Source organism: Periophthalmus magnuspinnatus, chromosome 5 (assembly GCF_009829125.3).
Source record: "Periophthalmus magnuspinnatus isolate fPerMag1 chromosome 5, fPerMag1.2.pri, whole genome shotgun sequence".
Lineage (NCBI taxonomy): Eukaryota > Metazoa > Chordata > Actinopteri > Gobiiformes > Gobiidae > Periophthalmus > Periophthalmus magnuspinnatus.
In genome coordinates, this window is record NC_047130.1 from 21,025,939 (window position 1) to 21,040,012 (window position 14,074).

At 38.3% G+C, this 14,074-nt stretch overlaps 1 protein-coding gene across 1 annotated transcript; it reads right to left on the minus strand.

Moving 5' to 3' along the window:
• Positions 1–719: 719 nt before the first annotated feature.
• uroc1 (urocanate hydratase 1) lies at positions 720–13,878 on the minus strand. Its single transcript, XM_033967251.2, has 19 exons — positions 13,693–13,878; positions 12,046–12,176; positions 10,993–11,086; positions 10,859–10,918; positions 9,105–9,233; positions 8,828–8,889; positions 7,931–7,997; positions 7,709–7,852; positions 6,309–6,397; positions 5,877–5,939; positions 5,610–5,789; positions 4,419–4,516; positions 3,445–3,517; positions 3,108–3,297; positions 2,749–2,847; positions 2,153–2,252; positions 1,713–1,794; positions 1,401–1,500; positions 720–954 (listed from the first exon to the last, which is right to left on the minus strand). Exons 1-19 carry the CDS (start codon positions 13,816–13,818, stop codon positions 802–804), a joined length of 2,040 nt encoding a protein of 679 aa, XP_033823142.1. The 5' UTR covers positions 13,819–13,878; the 3' UTR covers positions 720–801.
• Between the last annotated feature and the right edge of the window lie 196 nt (positions 13,879–14,074).

Here is a 14,074-nt window from a genome sequence, read left to right on the forward strand (position 1 = left end):
TGAGCCATGACGAACTGGACAATAACAAAAATAGATTTCTGCACTGCAATGTCCCAGTGTCTCCTTCACTTAAACTACTGAGTGATAGTATGCTAGAATTCCTGGATGCATGTCTCTAAATGGGTGAGGATGCTGTTTCAAAATGTTCTTTTATCAAGATTAGAAATTGAACAGATAATTATGGACACTTGAAGACACATCATGGGGGGGGGGGAGTGGTTCATTGATCTAAGGTGCTTTGAGTGCCTTGAGTAGCATTTCCATTTTAGTTGTATACACCAGGTTTTCAGACTAGAACAATACCAACAAATGACTTATTATTGAATGAACTATTCCTTTTGTTTGGAGAAGAGCTGTATCTTGATGTCCCTGTGAGCAATATTCACCTGATGCAGGAAGGTGATGGCTAAATGGAATAATAATAATAATAATAATAATAATAATAATAATAATAATAATAATAATAATAATAATAATAATAATAATAATAATAATAATAATAATAATAATAATAACTTGACAGGAATCCCTTAACAATATGAAAAAGAAGTAAAAAAAAAAAAAAAAAGTTTGTATGAATAAGATCATTTTATTTCCAACAGACAACAATTCACTTTTCATTTCCTTTTTTCCTGTCCTATGGCAACCAACCACAAGTGATTATTCCATTAGAGATTCTTTCAAAATGATAACAAGCAATAACATAAAAATCATTAACAGGGAAGAGTAACATTTGAACAGGGTGGCAATGTATGTGTCAGACTAAAATAATAATTATGTTCCTCCATTTTAAAAAGTCTGTTAAAATGAGTGTGGTCTCTTTAGGGCTTTGTCCAGCACTTCCTCATTGTTTACAGAGTGAGGTAGAGTGACCTGGAGCAGACTGTTCTCCTTCATGGTGCGTTCAATGGTCTCGTAAGCATTGGAGTTTCCAGACCAACAACGACGCGCCACCTTGCAAAAAGTGTCATGAAATATATTGTTATCCCAGGTAATGTTTAAAAGTTTTGAGACAAGACTTTAAATGTTGTTCTTTTCACTATATGGCAAGGAAGCGCTTGTTTTAAAATGTGCTTAAATTTTCTAAAGATGGAAATTCAAGATTAAGATTGTCTAGACATGTTCAGAGAAGGGATAGTGTGTATATAAAGGTAGAAGAATGCTGATGGTAAAGCTGCCAAGAAAGAGGAAGCCTACAGGAAGTAACTGTTCATAAAATCACTAGAATCCATCTTGAGATACTCCCGCTATAAGGTTCAAATGCACTTGAGCATTGAGATTTGTGCAGAAGTGCCCAACACAACCTAAACAAACATGGAGATGCAGGCAGACGTACTTCAGCCTGCTTTAGCAAAAATATGGAGCAGAGCATGCAGTAGAGGATAGCATTATAATCGTACCCCATTTGACACGTCCCAGCCGAGCATCATCCTGGCTCTCTGTGCTGCCTCCTCCGAACCGTCCAGCAACAAACCAAAACCCCCGTTCATGACTTCACCCCTGAAAGTAAGACAGATGTTTTCATGTTTGACTATGTTCCTCCATTAGACCAGGAGAGGAGTCAGGATCAGTTTTGACATTTACATGAGGTATAAACAAAATGAGAATCCACCACCAATGCTAAACCATCATTTTTAGTTTGTATTATGTTGCAATCATTATCCTCATCATCTAACCACAGTAAACAATCTAGTATTTAAAACAAGCCTTACCAGCCGACCCCACCCCCGTTGTGAAGTGCTACCCATGTTGCTCCCCTGAATGCATCACCAACAAAGTTTTGGACAGCCATGTCTGTAAAAAACAATTGTGCATTTGTATCCAGAAGTCACACATAACTAATCAGCCCTGAGCTTTCTAACTTTTAATATACATTTTTTTTGTCTATAGGAACTATTGGGCTCCATAGACCCAAATAAGCAAACAAGCACCTTTAGTATATAACAGGATGTAAGGTCCAAACATTTGTGAATCTCAATAAAGAAAATATATCATATCATTCTTGTCACATCCTAAATGCAATCTGTGAACTGAATCTTGATTTATAAACACAAATAGAAAATGAAATGGTAACTTCACGACTCAGATAATCAGATATTTTCCAAAGATCTTTCAGCCATGCAACTTAAAATAAATAAAAATATATACTAACCTGCACAGAAGGCAGACCCGTCGTACACATTTGAAGTCTCTCTGAAAGGACTATCTGTACCACTCACATCATGATGGTCTCGACTGAGGACCACAGGAGCCTAAACGGGGAAATGAATAGAAAATACATATATTTCCATTCACAGATGAAGAAAAGAACAACAAAATAAGTTTACAAATATGTTTCTACAATATTTAGTCACAGACTGAAGATGTATAATAGATGTATGTCACATCAGTGACATACTATAGCACTACTTTTTACTCTTTCACAAAATTCTATCTAAGACTTAATCCAAAAGGGGTTTTTGGGGGTCCAGGGACCAAACGGGGCCAAAGTTGAAACAAAAGATCCTGAACCTGTAATGGAGTGAGGTGTACACTAATGAGAAATACTAGTAAGAAAAAGGTAGCAAAATAATCGTGGTGGAGGGGGTCTGGCTCCTGGACTATTAATAATGGACAGGGTTAACTGTGTTGCATAGAGGTACAGTATAAAACATCACTTTGTTAAACAACCTCGCTTGATGTAAATAAATATTGAAAAAAAGAGGTCCTAGAACTGATTCTTGTGGGACCCCATATCTGTTGTATTACCGTTACTCTTCCATCAGCAATAGCCCGGTTGATCGCCAAAGCAATCTGGATCCTTCCCTTCTGGTCTGAGTACAAGATTCTGGCTTGGGAACCCACAACCTCCACAGAAAAAAAAGGAAAAATATCCATGGTGAAGTTATCAGTATTGTCAGAGGAATGCTGAGGGTTTTGGCATCATGAACAAAAATGTATATATGCATATAAAAAACTTATTTCAACCTTCTCAAACATCCAACTGCTTTAAAGACAATGTTACTTTTAGATGTCCTATATATTGTGTGATTATAATGCCTTGTATAGTCGCGATTAGCTGTATATATACATGTTTGTATATAAAGAGAATGGAAATAGTCCCTCACCATCTTGTGTTTCCCGGCCTCTCGGATCCAGCGGATGTTGTCATTGTACTGTTGTCTGATGCGATCATTCACGTTGGCTCCGATTTCCTCCAGAACAGAAGCAGCGATGTTGTCTGTCACAGCCAGGTCCTGAGGGTCTCCAGAGGTGCAGACCCACCGGAATGGGCCAAAACCTAAAGAAAAAATGTCCCTAAAACAAAAGAAGTGCTCTATCAGTAAATAACCAAAAAAAAAAGAAAAAAATGACTCGGAACAGTAAATAATGTTATAGAAACACCATATGCAGTTTAATGCATAGTTTAGTTCCTCTTTAAGTGTTTTAGGGGCTTTTACTCACCCCATAATGTGCTGGACGTAAGACGGGTAGCGAAATTCTGTTGCTCCTCCTCCGGTCTTCTCAACATCAGCTCCTGCAAAGTAAAACTAACATTATTTGTGTACAATTATGTTTTATATGTTGCTCTAAATGCCAAAGCTTATTACAGTATATTTAATTATAACAGCTTGTATTCATGTAGTGCCCTTCAAGATACTAAATGTATGGAAACCCAGGTAATCTAATGTAACTCAACAGCCTCTAACGAATTTACAGGTATATTCTGCAAATGTACAAGGCCCCACCAGCCACTAGGGGGCACCCAAATGTTGAATAATGTTCAATGTCTATTTTGAGTAACATTAGTGCAGTGGTGGATGAAGTACTCAATTTTGTGACTTAAGTAAAACTGTAGATAAGTACAGATACCTAAAAAATATACTTAAATTCAGTACTTTACTACTTGCACTTTCAGACACATTCCTTCCTGATTTGAATGATTGGATGATTTGGGTTGTCATGGAAACGGTCCTCTGTTGTTATAGCAATAATGCAATCCATATCAAAATATTATATCTTTTTAATGGGGAAAAGTCCTCACTCGAAACTTCTTTAAATCAGAAAGGAATCATTTGCCTGAAAACATGAACATTATTTACCACAGAATTAGGACAAATTACCAGTGTGTGTCATGAGTGTGCTTAGATGTTTGGACACAAATAAATTAAAACAATAAATAAAATGATGCAAATGTGACCTATATTTTAATGTTGCTGTTTGTCCAGGAAAATATAACAAAAATAAACATGAGCCATATCACCAGTAGAGTGAAAAAAGTCCAAACAATGGCCTGCCAATAATACATGTAGTACGGGTCATCTCATGTGTTTACTTTGGCTTTATTACTATTTGTATGGATGATCAAAGCGTTAAAACATCTTACAGTTAATTTTCCCAAACTCACTCACTCATTGCGGTGCTAACCGGTCACTCACCTGCTCTTTGTGCCTCGAGGAGAAAAGCGTTGCCATAGTCCCAGAAGAACATCCCTGCGTCAGACAAACTGTTTATGGCCTTGATCTGTCTGCACAGACTGTGAGGAAGAAACACGAATAACACTTATGTTTGATTACAACTATTTAACAATATAAAAACTATTATATACTGGCCAAAAATTGTACTCAAGTAAGAGTAACGTTACTTCAAAATCATATTACTCAAGTAGTAGTACAAAGTAGAGGTCCAAGAGATTATTCAAGTAAAAAAGGATTTAAAGTTCTACTGAAGTAAAGAGTAACTTAATGAGTCACTGTTCAGATGTAACATCTAATTTAAAGTGGTGGAATGTAACAAAAATAAAAGTAGTAAAGTATTGTATTTAAGTATACATTTTATGTATCTGTACTTTACTTAAGTAGATTTTAAAGTGGATAATTTTTACTTTTAGTTCTCTTCATTTGAGAGCAGTATCTGTACTTTATACTCCACTACATTTTTTATTTTGTATTATAGTTTGAGACCTGCTGGAAAGGGTTTATTTTTATTTTTTTATGTTCAGAATTTGAACAGACACAAATATACAAATGAAAACAGCCAGGAAAAAAATCTATAAGTTAAATTCAACACAAATTTTCATCAAAATCACTACATTTAAAGGTTTATAAGACTTATAAAAATATATATTTTTTTAAATTCATTAAGTAAAGTTTTAAATGGATACTTTAAAACTTTTACTTAGTATATTTTTTATGTGATACTTTTACTTATAGTATTATACAGTATTATATAGTATTTTTTTTTGCTCCAGTATCTGTACTTTTACTTAAGTAACAGGATTGAGTACTTCTTCTACCGCTGCTTATGTATAATTGCATTTGGAAAGACAAATATTAAATAATACAAAAAAAAAAATCTGGTGTTTTCAAAGTACAGAAAAAAATGAGCCAAACTAAATCATATCAGAAGAAGCTGCAAGAAACACAAATATTCAAATCATTTCATAATGTCAACATAAAAAGCTTTTGTCACTATAGGCTTACTTACAATGGGAAACTTAACAAAAACATGTACATTTTACTCCAGTAAGTGTAGTGTTACTTGAATAAAAATATCATTCAAGTAGGAGTAAAAGTATGCCGATAGAAAAGTCCTTTAAAAACACACTTTCTGATTATATTAAAGCGTACCTCTCCTGTACCAGAGCCTTGAACCTGCCCGGGTCTGTGGACATGAGCTGGTTGGCCTGTTTAAAGCCCAGCTGAACCGGGTAGTAGCCTCCATTAAAGGGGTTGTGCAGTGAAGTCTGGTCTGAACCCAGGTCCACTAACAGTTGACCCGTTCTCTCATATTCCAGCAGGAGGCGCTCCCTGACACACAGATAAAGAGCATACATTTGAACAAACTGCTTATTCACTTATGGGTTAATAAAGTGTAAGTTTGGCCCATTGGCTTACCATAGGTCTACGATATTGCCGTGGTAACCCAAACTGAGAGGAGATTTTGACTTCTTGCAGTCTCTATTAAAACAGAAAAGATTATTAGCTGCATTTTAGGGAGAGATTCAAGATTCAAGTAACAACAAGATTATAGAGTGTCAGTGTATATCGAGCAGGTATTAGTCATTTTGCCTCTGCTCACGGACAAAAAAAAATAAAAAAATAATCTGGTCTCTGGTCTGTGCAAAACATTTATTGTGCAAAGTCACTGTCAAACAAATAAACGAACAAACAAATAAAATCTCATCCACACGTTAAAATCAACATGCAGTACAAATATTTATTAGGGACTTCATATCTTCATACAGCTCCAAAGCACTTCTACAACCAGCCTACCTTATGTTCTATGATCTATCACTTAAAATGATTCTCCATACAGTCTAGACTTACTTGATGCGTTGAATACAATGCTCTAAGCTGCTGGTGACCTCCATCAGCCACCCCTGCTCATGGCGCTTCCTCAGAGGAGCCTCATCCACCTACACACAGAAAAGTATTTAAATATATTACAACATTTATAACTCAGTATAAATATATTGTTTAATGGGGGCAAGCTAACTATCTATTGTTAGTGTGTCTGGATATGATACTGAACTTCCAATGGACTTTGAATATTGTCAGTGATTTGTAGACTGTTGTTTTCAGATTTTTGAAGCAGCCTATATAAGTCTAAGTCTAAGTCTATTTTTCTTTGATTTTCTGCATGACATTTTTTCCATCCATCCATTTTCTTCCACTTATCCAGGGCCGGGTCATAGGGGCAGCAGTCTAAGCAGGGATTCCCAGATTTCCCTCACCCCAGACACTTCCTCCAGCCCCTCTGGTGGGACCCTAAGGCGTTCCCAGACCAGCCAAGAGACATAGTCCCTCCAGCGTCTCCTGACTCCTTCCCAGGGCATTTATTTTTATCATAGTTTATATTTTACTGGTATGATTCACTGATTTAGAATGCAACATTTGGTCCAAGCAAATTGTTTGTGAATTTTGTTCAAAGACAGTGGCAGTTAAACTTTCCCATTCTGATTCCAACGGGGTAATTTTATGAGAAATATTGATATGAAAATCTACAAAAATTAAACCTGATCATTAGTGCCAATATTCATTATCCCATTATATTTATCCAACCGCGGCTGAAAACTGGCAAATTAATAATTTTGTCTAATTTAGTCTAACAACGAGTCTATCTCAACTAAACCCTGTGGGACGACTATGGGGCATGGATTTGAGGAAAAATTAGGACCATTGCCATTAACCATAATTTAAAAAAAGTAATATTATATCTTTTGAATGAGAAAACGTCCTTAAAAAAACTATAGATTTTACTGGTTATTCATGTGCTTCATCTTCCTGTCATATGCAACATTTTGAAGACTTTATCTCATTCAAAAGAAGTATATTTTGATCAGAATATTTTTTTATTTTCATTTTAAACTCGGGGTCGACACAAATAATAAGTAGTAAAATTTTAACATGGCGCTTTTCCACCTTCAAAGAGCTTTACATCAAGGAACCACTCACCATTCACACACACACATTCATACACCAGTGTACACAGACACCGACAGGGCAAAGTGGGTTAAGTGTCTTGCCCAAGGACACAACAACAGCATTCTTCTGTGGGAGCTGGAATCACACCGCCAACGTGTGGATCAGTGGATTTGACCGTTCAACCAATGATGTTTACACCGAGAGCTTTCACATTGTTAATCACAATTTTTTATCATTCTGACACCCATGGATAGGATGTTGTGATGTATTGTGAACCCCATAGAGTTAGTTAATGTCCTGACCTCTGCGATGACCCCCACACAGCCTGCGATCACAGCAGCTTTGGCCTGAGCTCCACTCATCCCCCCCAGGCCTGAGGTGACAAACACACGCCCCTGAAGGTCATCACTGCCCAGGTACCGCCGCCCCGCGTTCAAAACTGTCAACTGCATAAACACATAAGACCAGTGTGGTTTATGTCTGTAGTTAGTTGCTAAATATTTTGTGGTGGTAACAGAACGTACCATAGTGCCATGAACGATCCCCTGAGGTCCAATGTAACAATAACTTCCTGCTGTCATCTGACCATACCTGCAAAACAATGTGTACTTCATAAACAAAAAACAAATACTGTAATCTGTAATAAGTGACACGTTTTTAGACTGAAAACACATTTAATACTGTGTTTGGAGTTAAGACTGGACATGTTCTGAGCGAGTTCTCAGGAGTAACAGATTTGGAATAATGATAAATTTTATTGCAACACCAAAATGAGGATAGAACAAGACAATAACCTGACCAACAAAATGTAATACTGTATATGTTATGGGAAATTAATATAAACCAAATATCGCGCAGGTAAATGGGAGTCCAATCCAACACAAGGAGGAACACAGTCAAACGTAAGTCTTAGTTCAATAGAAAGTGTCCTTCAACAAGTAATGCTTAATATGACAAATTAGGCTGATAAAGATTTGTTTATTATATCTAAAATACCTCAAACAGAGAAAATCTATAATAGAAAACAGGCATAAAGACAGAAACGGGCCCGACAAGAAAGCCTCTGAATGAGCAGAGGGAGTATATATAGACTACCCTAGGATGCAGGGGCGTCGACCTGGGGGGGTAAAGTCTGTAATGGGCTTTTTTCATGAGACAACATGTAGTGTGCGCCCACCAATGTAATTTGTACCCAGGGCCCAGAATTTGGTTTTACACCCCTGCTGGAACGATTAGGGAATGAGTGGCAGGTGCAGGAAAAACTGGGAGGAAGCAAAAGATGGACCGGAAAAGGCTGGGAAATGGAGCTGGACTGGGGATATGAAAACAACAGGCAGTCTCCCTCAAAGACATATTCTGCCATATGCTATCCTAGTGCAGAATCAGCTTGGCAATACAGCTTTAAAATATTCCAAACCTACATTGATACACCGAGAGCAAACATCTTCTCATACTGGTCTCTGGAGGAGTAGTTTGGTATGACCTGAAAGAACAGACAAACTAGTCAATCAATATCACATTATTTGTCCTTGAGGGGCAATTTAAGCACATTGAGCAGTAGAATGCAGATCAGATTCCAATGTGAATAAAAACTGCCTCTGCTCAGTGTGCCAGCCCGTCAGCCACTAGAACAGCCAACCATGACCACGGCATCCATGGAATTAGTTTATGATAAATAGTAATGTTAGTGAACCATACCATTCCATTGGTGATGATGGCACGCGGGGACGAGGGCAGGCTGGGGAATAGGCCCATGGGGTGTCCACTGTACATGACCAGAGTCTGCTCCTCCGTCATCTCACTCAGATAATGCATCACCAAACGAAACTACACAGAAAAAAAGGAAATACATGTTATGCGTGTAAACCCTCCTTCATCCAGGTCTGATCCATAGCAAAAGAGAAATAAAATCTGTCAGATAGATAAAAAGATTACTGGTGGGCACTGCCTTATATCTGTCTGAAGGGATGAGCTAGCGTGTGCACTGTGACTGCATAGTCATTCAAGTCCCTAATGAGTGGTTTCACACCTATTAGCATCCTGCCTTGCTCTATTTTTTTCTTTCTTCTCTTTGTTTTGCTTTGGGTCTGAGGATGGAGTTATAGATAGGTGTTTTGTCCAGTTGACAGATTTTATTTCTCTTTTGCTATAAATACATGTTAGTATAATGCACTAGTCACTTTTACAGATATTCTCAAGTCATTTTACAATATCATGCATTTTTTGGTCACATCCATCCTCACTGAGCCTACCACGGGCTTTAACACTTGGTAAATGGTAAATGGTCACATTTTTATTTAGCGCTTTTCCACCTTTAAGTGTTTTACATCAAGGAACCTCACTCATTCACTCACACATTTATACACCAGTGTACACAGGGGGTGGGGGGTTAAGTGTCTTGCTCAAGGACACAACGACAACATTCTTCTGTGGGAGCTTGAATCACAACGCCAACCTGTGGGTCAGTGGTCAAACACTCTACCAACTGAGCTTCTGTTGCCATAGAAATATGATGGGGGTGAGCAGCAGATGTCCTGCTTAATTACATGGCATTAACTGAAGAAATATCTATCAATGCTGAATCATTTCTATTAGTGATTAGACCCTTGAAGTTGCTGTGGTGCAAACAAATTTGCATTTTAACAATATTAATTACACTATTAAATACAGGGGGCAGCTAAAATATTAAAGGATCCATATTCTGCTATTTTCTGATTTATGTTCTAATGTTGTTTCCTCATCACAAACCGACCCAGAGTTGTGTTTTGTTTCATTCACACATGTTTAATACACAAACCCTGCATATTTAGGCTGAGCTCTTCTCTCTAACAGAAAACACTCTGTTCCACCTTGTGATGTCATGTGGTAACACAGGAAGTGCTCCACTGTGTTTTTAAACTCTATACACCTTCACTAGAACCAACTGAATTATTTAAATCCTGGAAGTCTCTCAATCTCTAGTGAAGTAAAGGTAAAAGTATCTGTTAAATTGAAAACTACCACTTCATGACATCACAAGGTGGAACAGAGGATTTTGAGCTTTGGAGATTACTCAAACATGTGCGAATGAAACAAAAACCAACTCCAGGTCTGTTTTTGAGGCGGTAACAACACTATAACATGGCTTAAACCGCACAAGAGTCAGTTTTGTGTAATACGGGACCTTTAAATATTTTAGTTGTACTATATATATTAGGGTCTTATTTAATGTTGTGATGCCAACTGAAGCCCAGCAATCTGTGCCAATGGGCTCTCTGACTACCACCAGTCACTCACACACTATACTTAGACAAACCTGCATGAAGTTTCTTGCCTAAAGACACATCAGAAATAAAACGATACTGAAATAAAATAATCAACCTTACAGACTGTGGGGAACACTCTGCCAGTGCTTCATACACCTAAAGTCATCAGTAATACAAAATACACATTTTTCTCTAGTGATCCCTTACCTGAGCCCAGTTACTGAAGACCTGTCCATTACCTCCATAAGTCACCAACTCCTGTGGAAACTAAAATAACAAAAATATAAGACAGTTAAATCAGTACTTTAGATATAAAACAAAGTAAAGTAAAACGATCCGACCTGGGCCACTGCGGGGTCCAGGTTGTTCATGATCATTAACATTATGGCCGCCGCCTCACGTGTGCGACAGGGGTACTTCTCAATGGGATACGCCCTGAGGAGATGTATGGAGAGGTGAGGAGTGGGTTAAAATGACCATTTGTAGTTAGATTGGCAGACCTGATCCTGTTGTATTTTCACTTTTCACCACTAGATGCTATCTATGTTACTGCAGTGATAGTGTGCCAGCTTTGGCCTGACAGAAGAAGACCAGAGAGCACAGGTGAGTCTGAACAAAGGCCAGAGGAGGGGAGGGAAGAAAGGTTTTGCATCTGTCATCATCTGGTAAGACCTTTTAATGTTCTAAATCACGTGTGTCAAACTCAAGGCCCGCCACGTTGTTTTATGTGGGCCACAAAAAGGTAAATTAAAAGGCATGACTGTCATTTTAAAATAAGTCTATGCTGCTTTAATGTTTGTATTAACCATAAGCTAATGAGATTTTCCCAACAAGTGGAACTGAGAAATATTTGCAAATAATGATCCCAAAATGTTCAGGAAGAAGAAAATTGTAGGTATGGAAGGCAGGTTCAAGAAAGATGTGAAGGTGAATACAAGTTTGTGATTCAAGGAGAAAAACCTGTCTGTTTCTTGTGTTACGAGGCAGGTTCGGTTATAAAAGACACCACACGCGAAGCTGAGTATTCAAAAGTTAGCCTTCAAGAAAAACAATAAATTGTCCAAGAAATAAAAGGCTGTAATCACACAGAATAGTTCACAAAAGCCACAATCACAATCAATAAACATGCGTCAGTGAAACTAGCTCTATTGTGGCAGAGTCTTATTCAGAGGGTGTGTTTTTGAAGCAGTGTTGAAGGTCTGTGAGCAGGAAGGTCCAGTAGAACACAAGAGTTTTCATCTTAGGTAAACCAATGTAAATGATTAAAAACTGTCCCTGTAAAGTTATCCCAAAACATTTTCTGAAGTGATAATGCTGACTTTTAACTGCAGAGATAATTATATTTCCATTATTATTTGAACAACTTTAAATGTGCATAGTTTTGCTTCACTTACTTCATGCTCATGGTGGGGCAGAACCTGTACATATAGATGTGTCCATACTCCCTCAGCTCATGGGCGAACTCAGGGGCCAGTGTTGCATGATGGGATGAGGGAAAGTACCTCAGAGCATTTTTCAGAGCCAGCTGAAGACAGACAAAGCAAATGGTTTAGAGCACAAGTACTCTACTGGTCCCATATTCTAGTCAAATTGTACATAAAGGTGTAATAAATGATGTTTTAAAGGAGGAAATACAAGGGTGAAATACTCCAAAATATAAAGTAAGTTTACAGGATAAAAAAGACATTAAAATCACTACAAACAAATCAAAACATAAACCATCATCATAAAATGAACATTGAAAGAGCAGAAAAAAACTTTCAGTCATGCACAGCTAAACAGAACTGTTTTGAGCCTGGATGTAAGACTGTTCAAGGTTTTAGCTGCAGAAAACTGAAACGCTGATTCCCCATGTTTAGTCCTGACTCTGGGCACCAGCAGGAGGCCGGTCCCTGAAGCCCTCAGAGTGTGAGATGGTTCTTATGGCACTAACATGTCGGAGATGTACTTTGGTGCCATGGGGAGACTTATTCACAAGCAGAGCTGCTTGTGCACAGTTCTCTGAGCAGCAGGAGCCAGTGCAAAGACCTGAGCACAGGACTTATGTACTGTCTGGTTCTAGTCATAACCGTTAAAGTAGTCCACCCCACTGGAGACAAATACATGGAGAAGTCTCTTGTAACTTCCAACTCAAAATATTCACCCACTTTACAAACTACTAAACATTTCATCTCTCAGTTTGCGCTGGTCTTGTCAGTCACCAATGACCCTGAGTGATCCATTCAGGCCTTTGGACAATAATCAATTTGTGCCTCAGTGAGTCGTGATGTAATCAAACAAAGGGCAGGTCCCAAAGTCAAGCTCCAGTTTTATAGGGACAAAAATTGGAGCTAAAAGGGCATCATAGCTTTAGGACTGCAGAGAATTTCATCATTGATTTGGAAGAAAGTTTTAGGTTTAGTTTTTGGTAAGTTGGAACCTCTCACCCATTCACACACTCATTCATACACCAGCGTACGCAGACACTGGGGGAGAGGTGGGTTAAGTGTCTTGCCCAAGGACACAACAACACCATTCGTCTGTGGGAGCTGGAATTGTACCGCCAACCTGCGAATCAATGGATCTGACCCCTCAACCAAAGATGTTTATGACAAGACGGGGATTCGAACCGCCCCTGACCACATTTAATCTAATGTCCCCTGGTAGCGGCTTTGCTCCTTGTGTAGTCCTGGTTTGGTACTGGTGTAATCCTGACTAAGGGTATGTTTACACTTGCACATAGGCTACATCAAAACTGGGACTAAATAAGGACTAGAACAGGACTAAACCAGGGCTAGAACAGGACTAAAACAGGACTAGAGAAGGACTAAACCGGGACTAGACCATGACTATAGATTTGGACTCGAACAGGACTAAACCAGGACTAGAAAAGGACTGAACGAGAACTAGATCAAGACTAAAGCAGAACTAGATCAGGCCTAAACCAAATCTAACTTCTAACTAAACTAATTGTGATCATGGTGGGATCACAGGTGTTATTCACTGTCCTATCAATGCAATATGCCAAACAAATGAACATAATAATACTGAAATATCCTCACGCGTTCCTCCTCTGCTGTCAGGTTGGGGGTCCGGACCGGTGCGTGTGGGACACTGGGGTTTCGTCCTCTGTTTTGGGGCAAAGGGTCCAGGGGCAAACCGCTGCAGATCTCACTGAGAGAGGACATCTTCAAATCCACAATCCTAAAAGTCCAGAAAAAAGAACTCAATGTAGATTCACTATAATATTTGACACAGAAACAGAAGCTAAATCCTCCTTACCTTCATCTGATTGGTAGATTTCATGTCTTTGCCCTTTGTTATCCGCCAATCAGAAAGCAGAGTCAAAAAGTAGTGTTTGGTAATTATTGATTGAAGCGGGTTTGAAGTTTGAAAAGGACAGTGATCTCTGGCCTCTTGGAGTTTGGAACATGTAACTAAAAA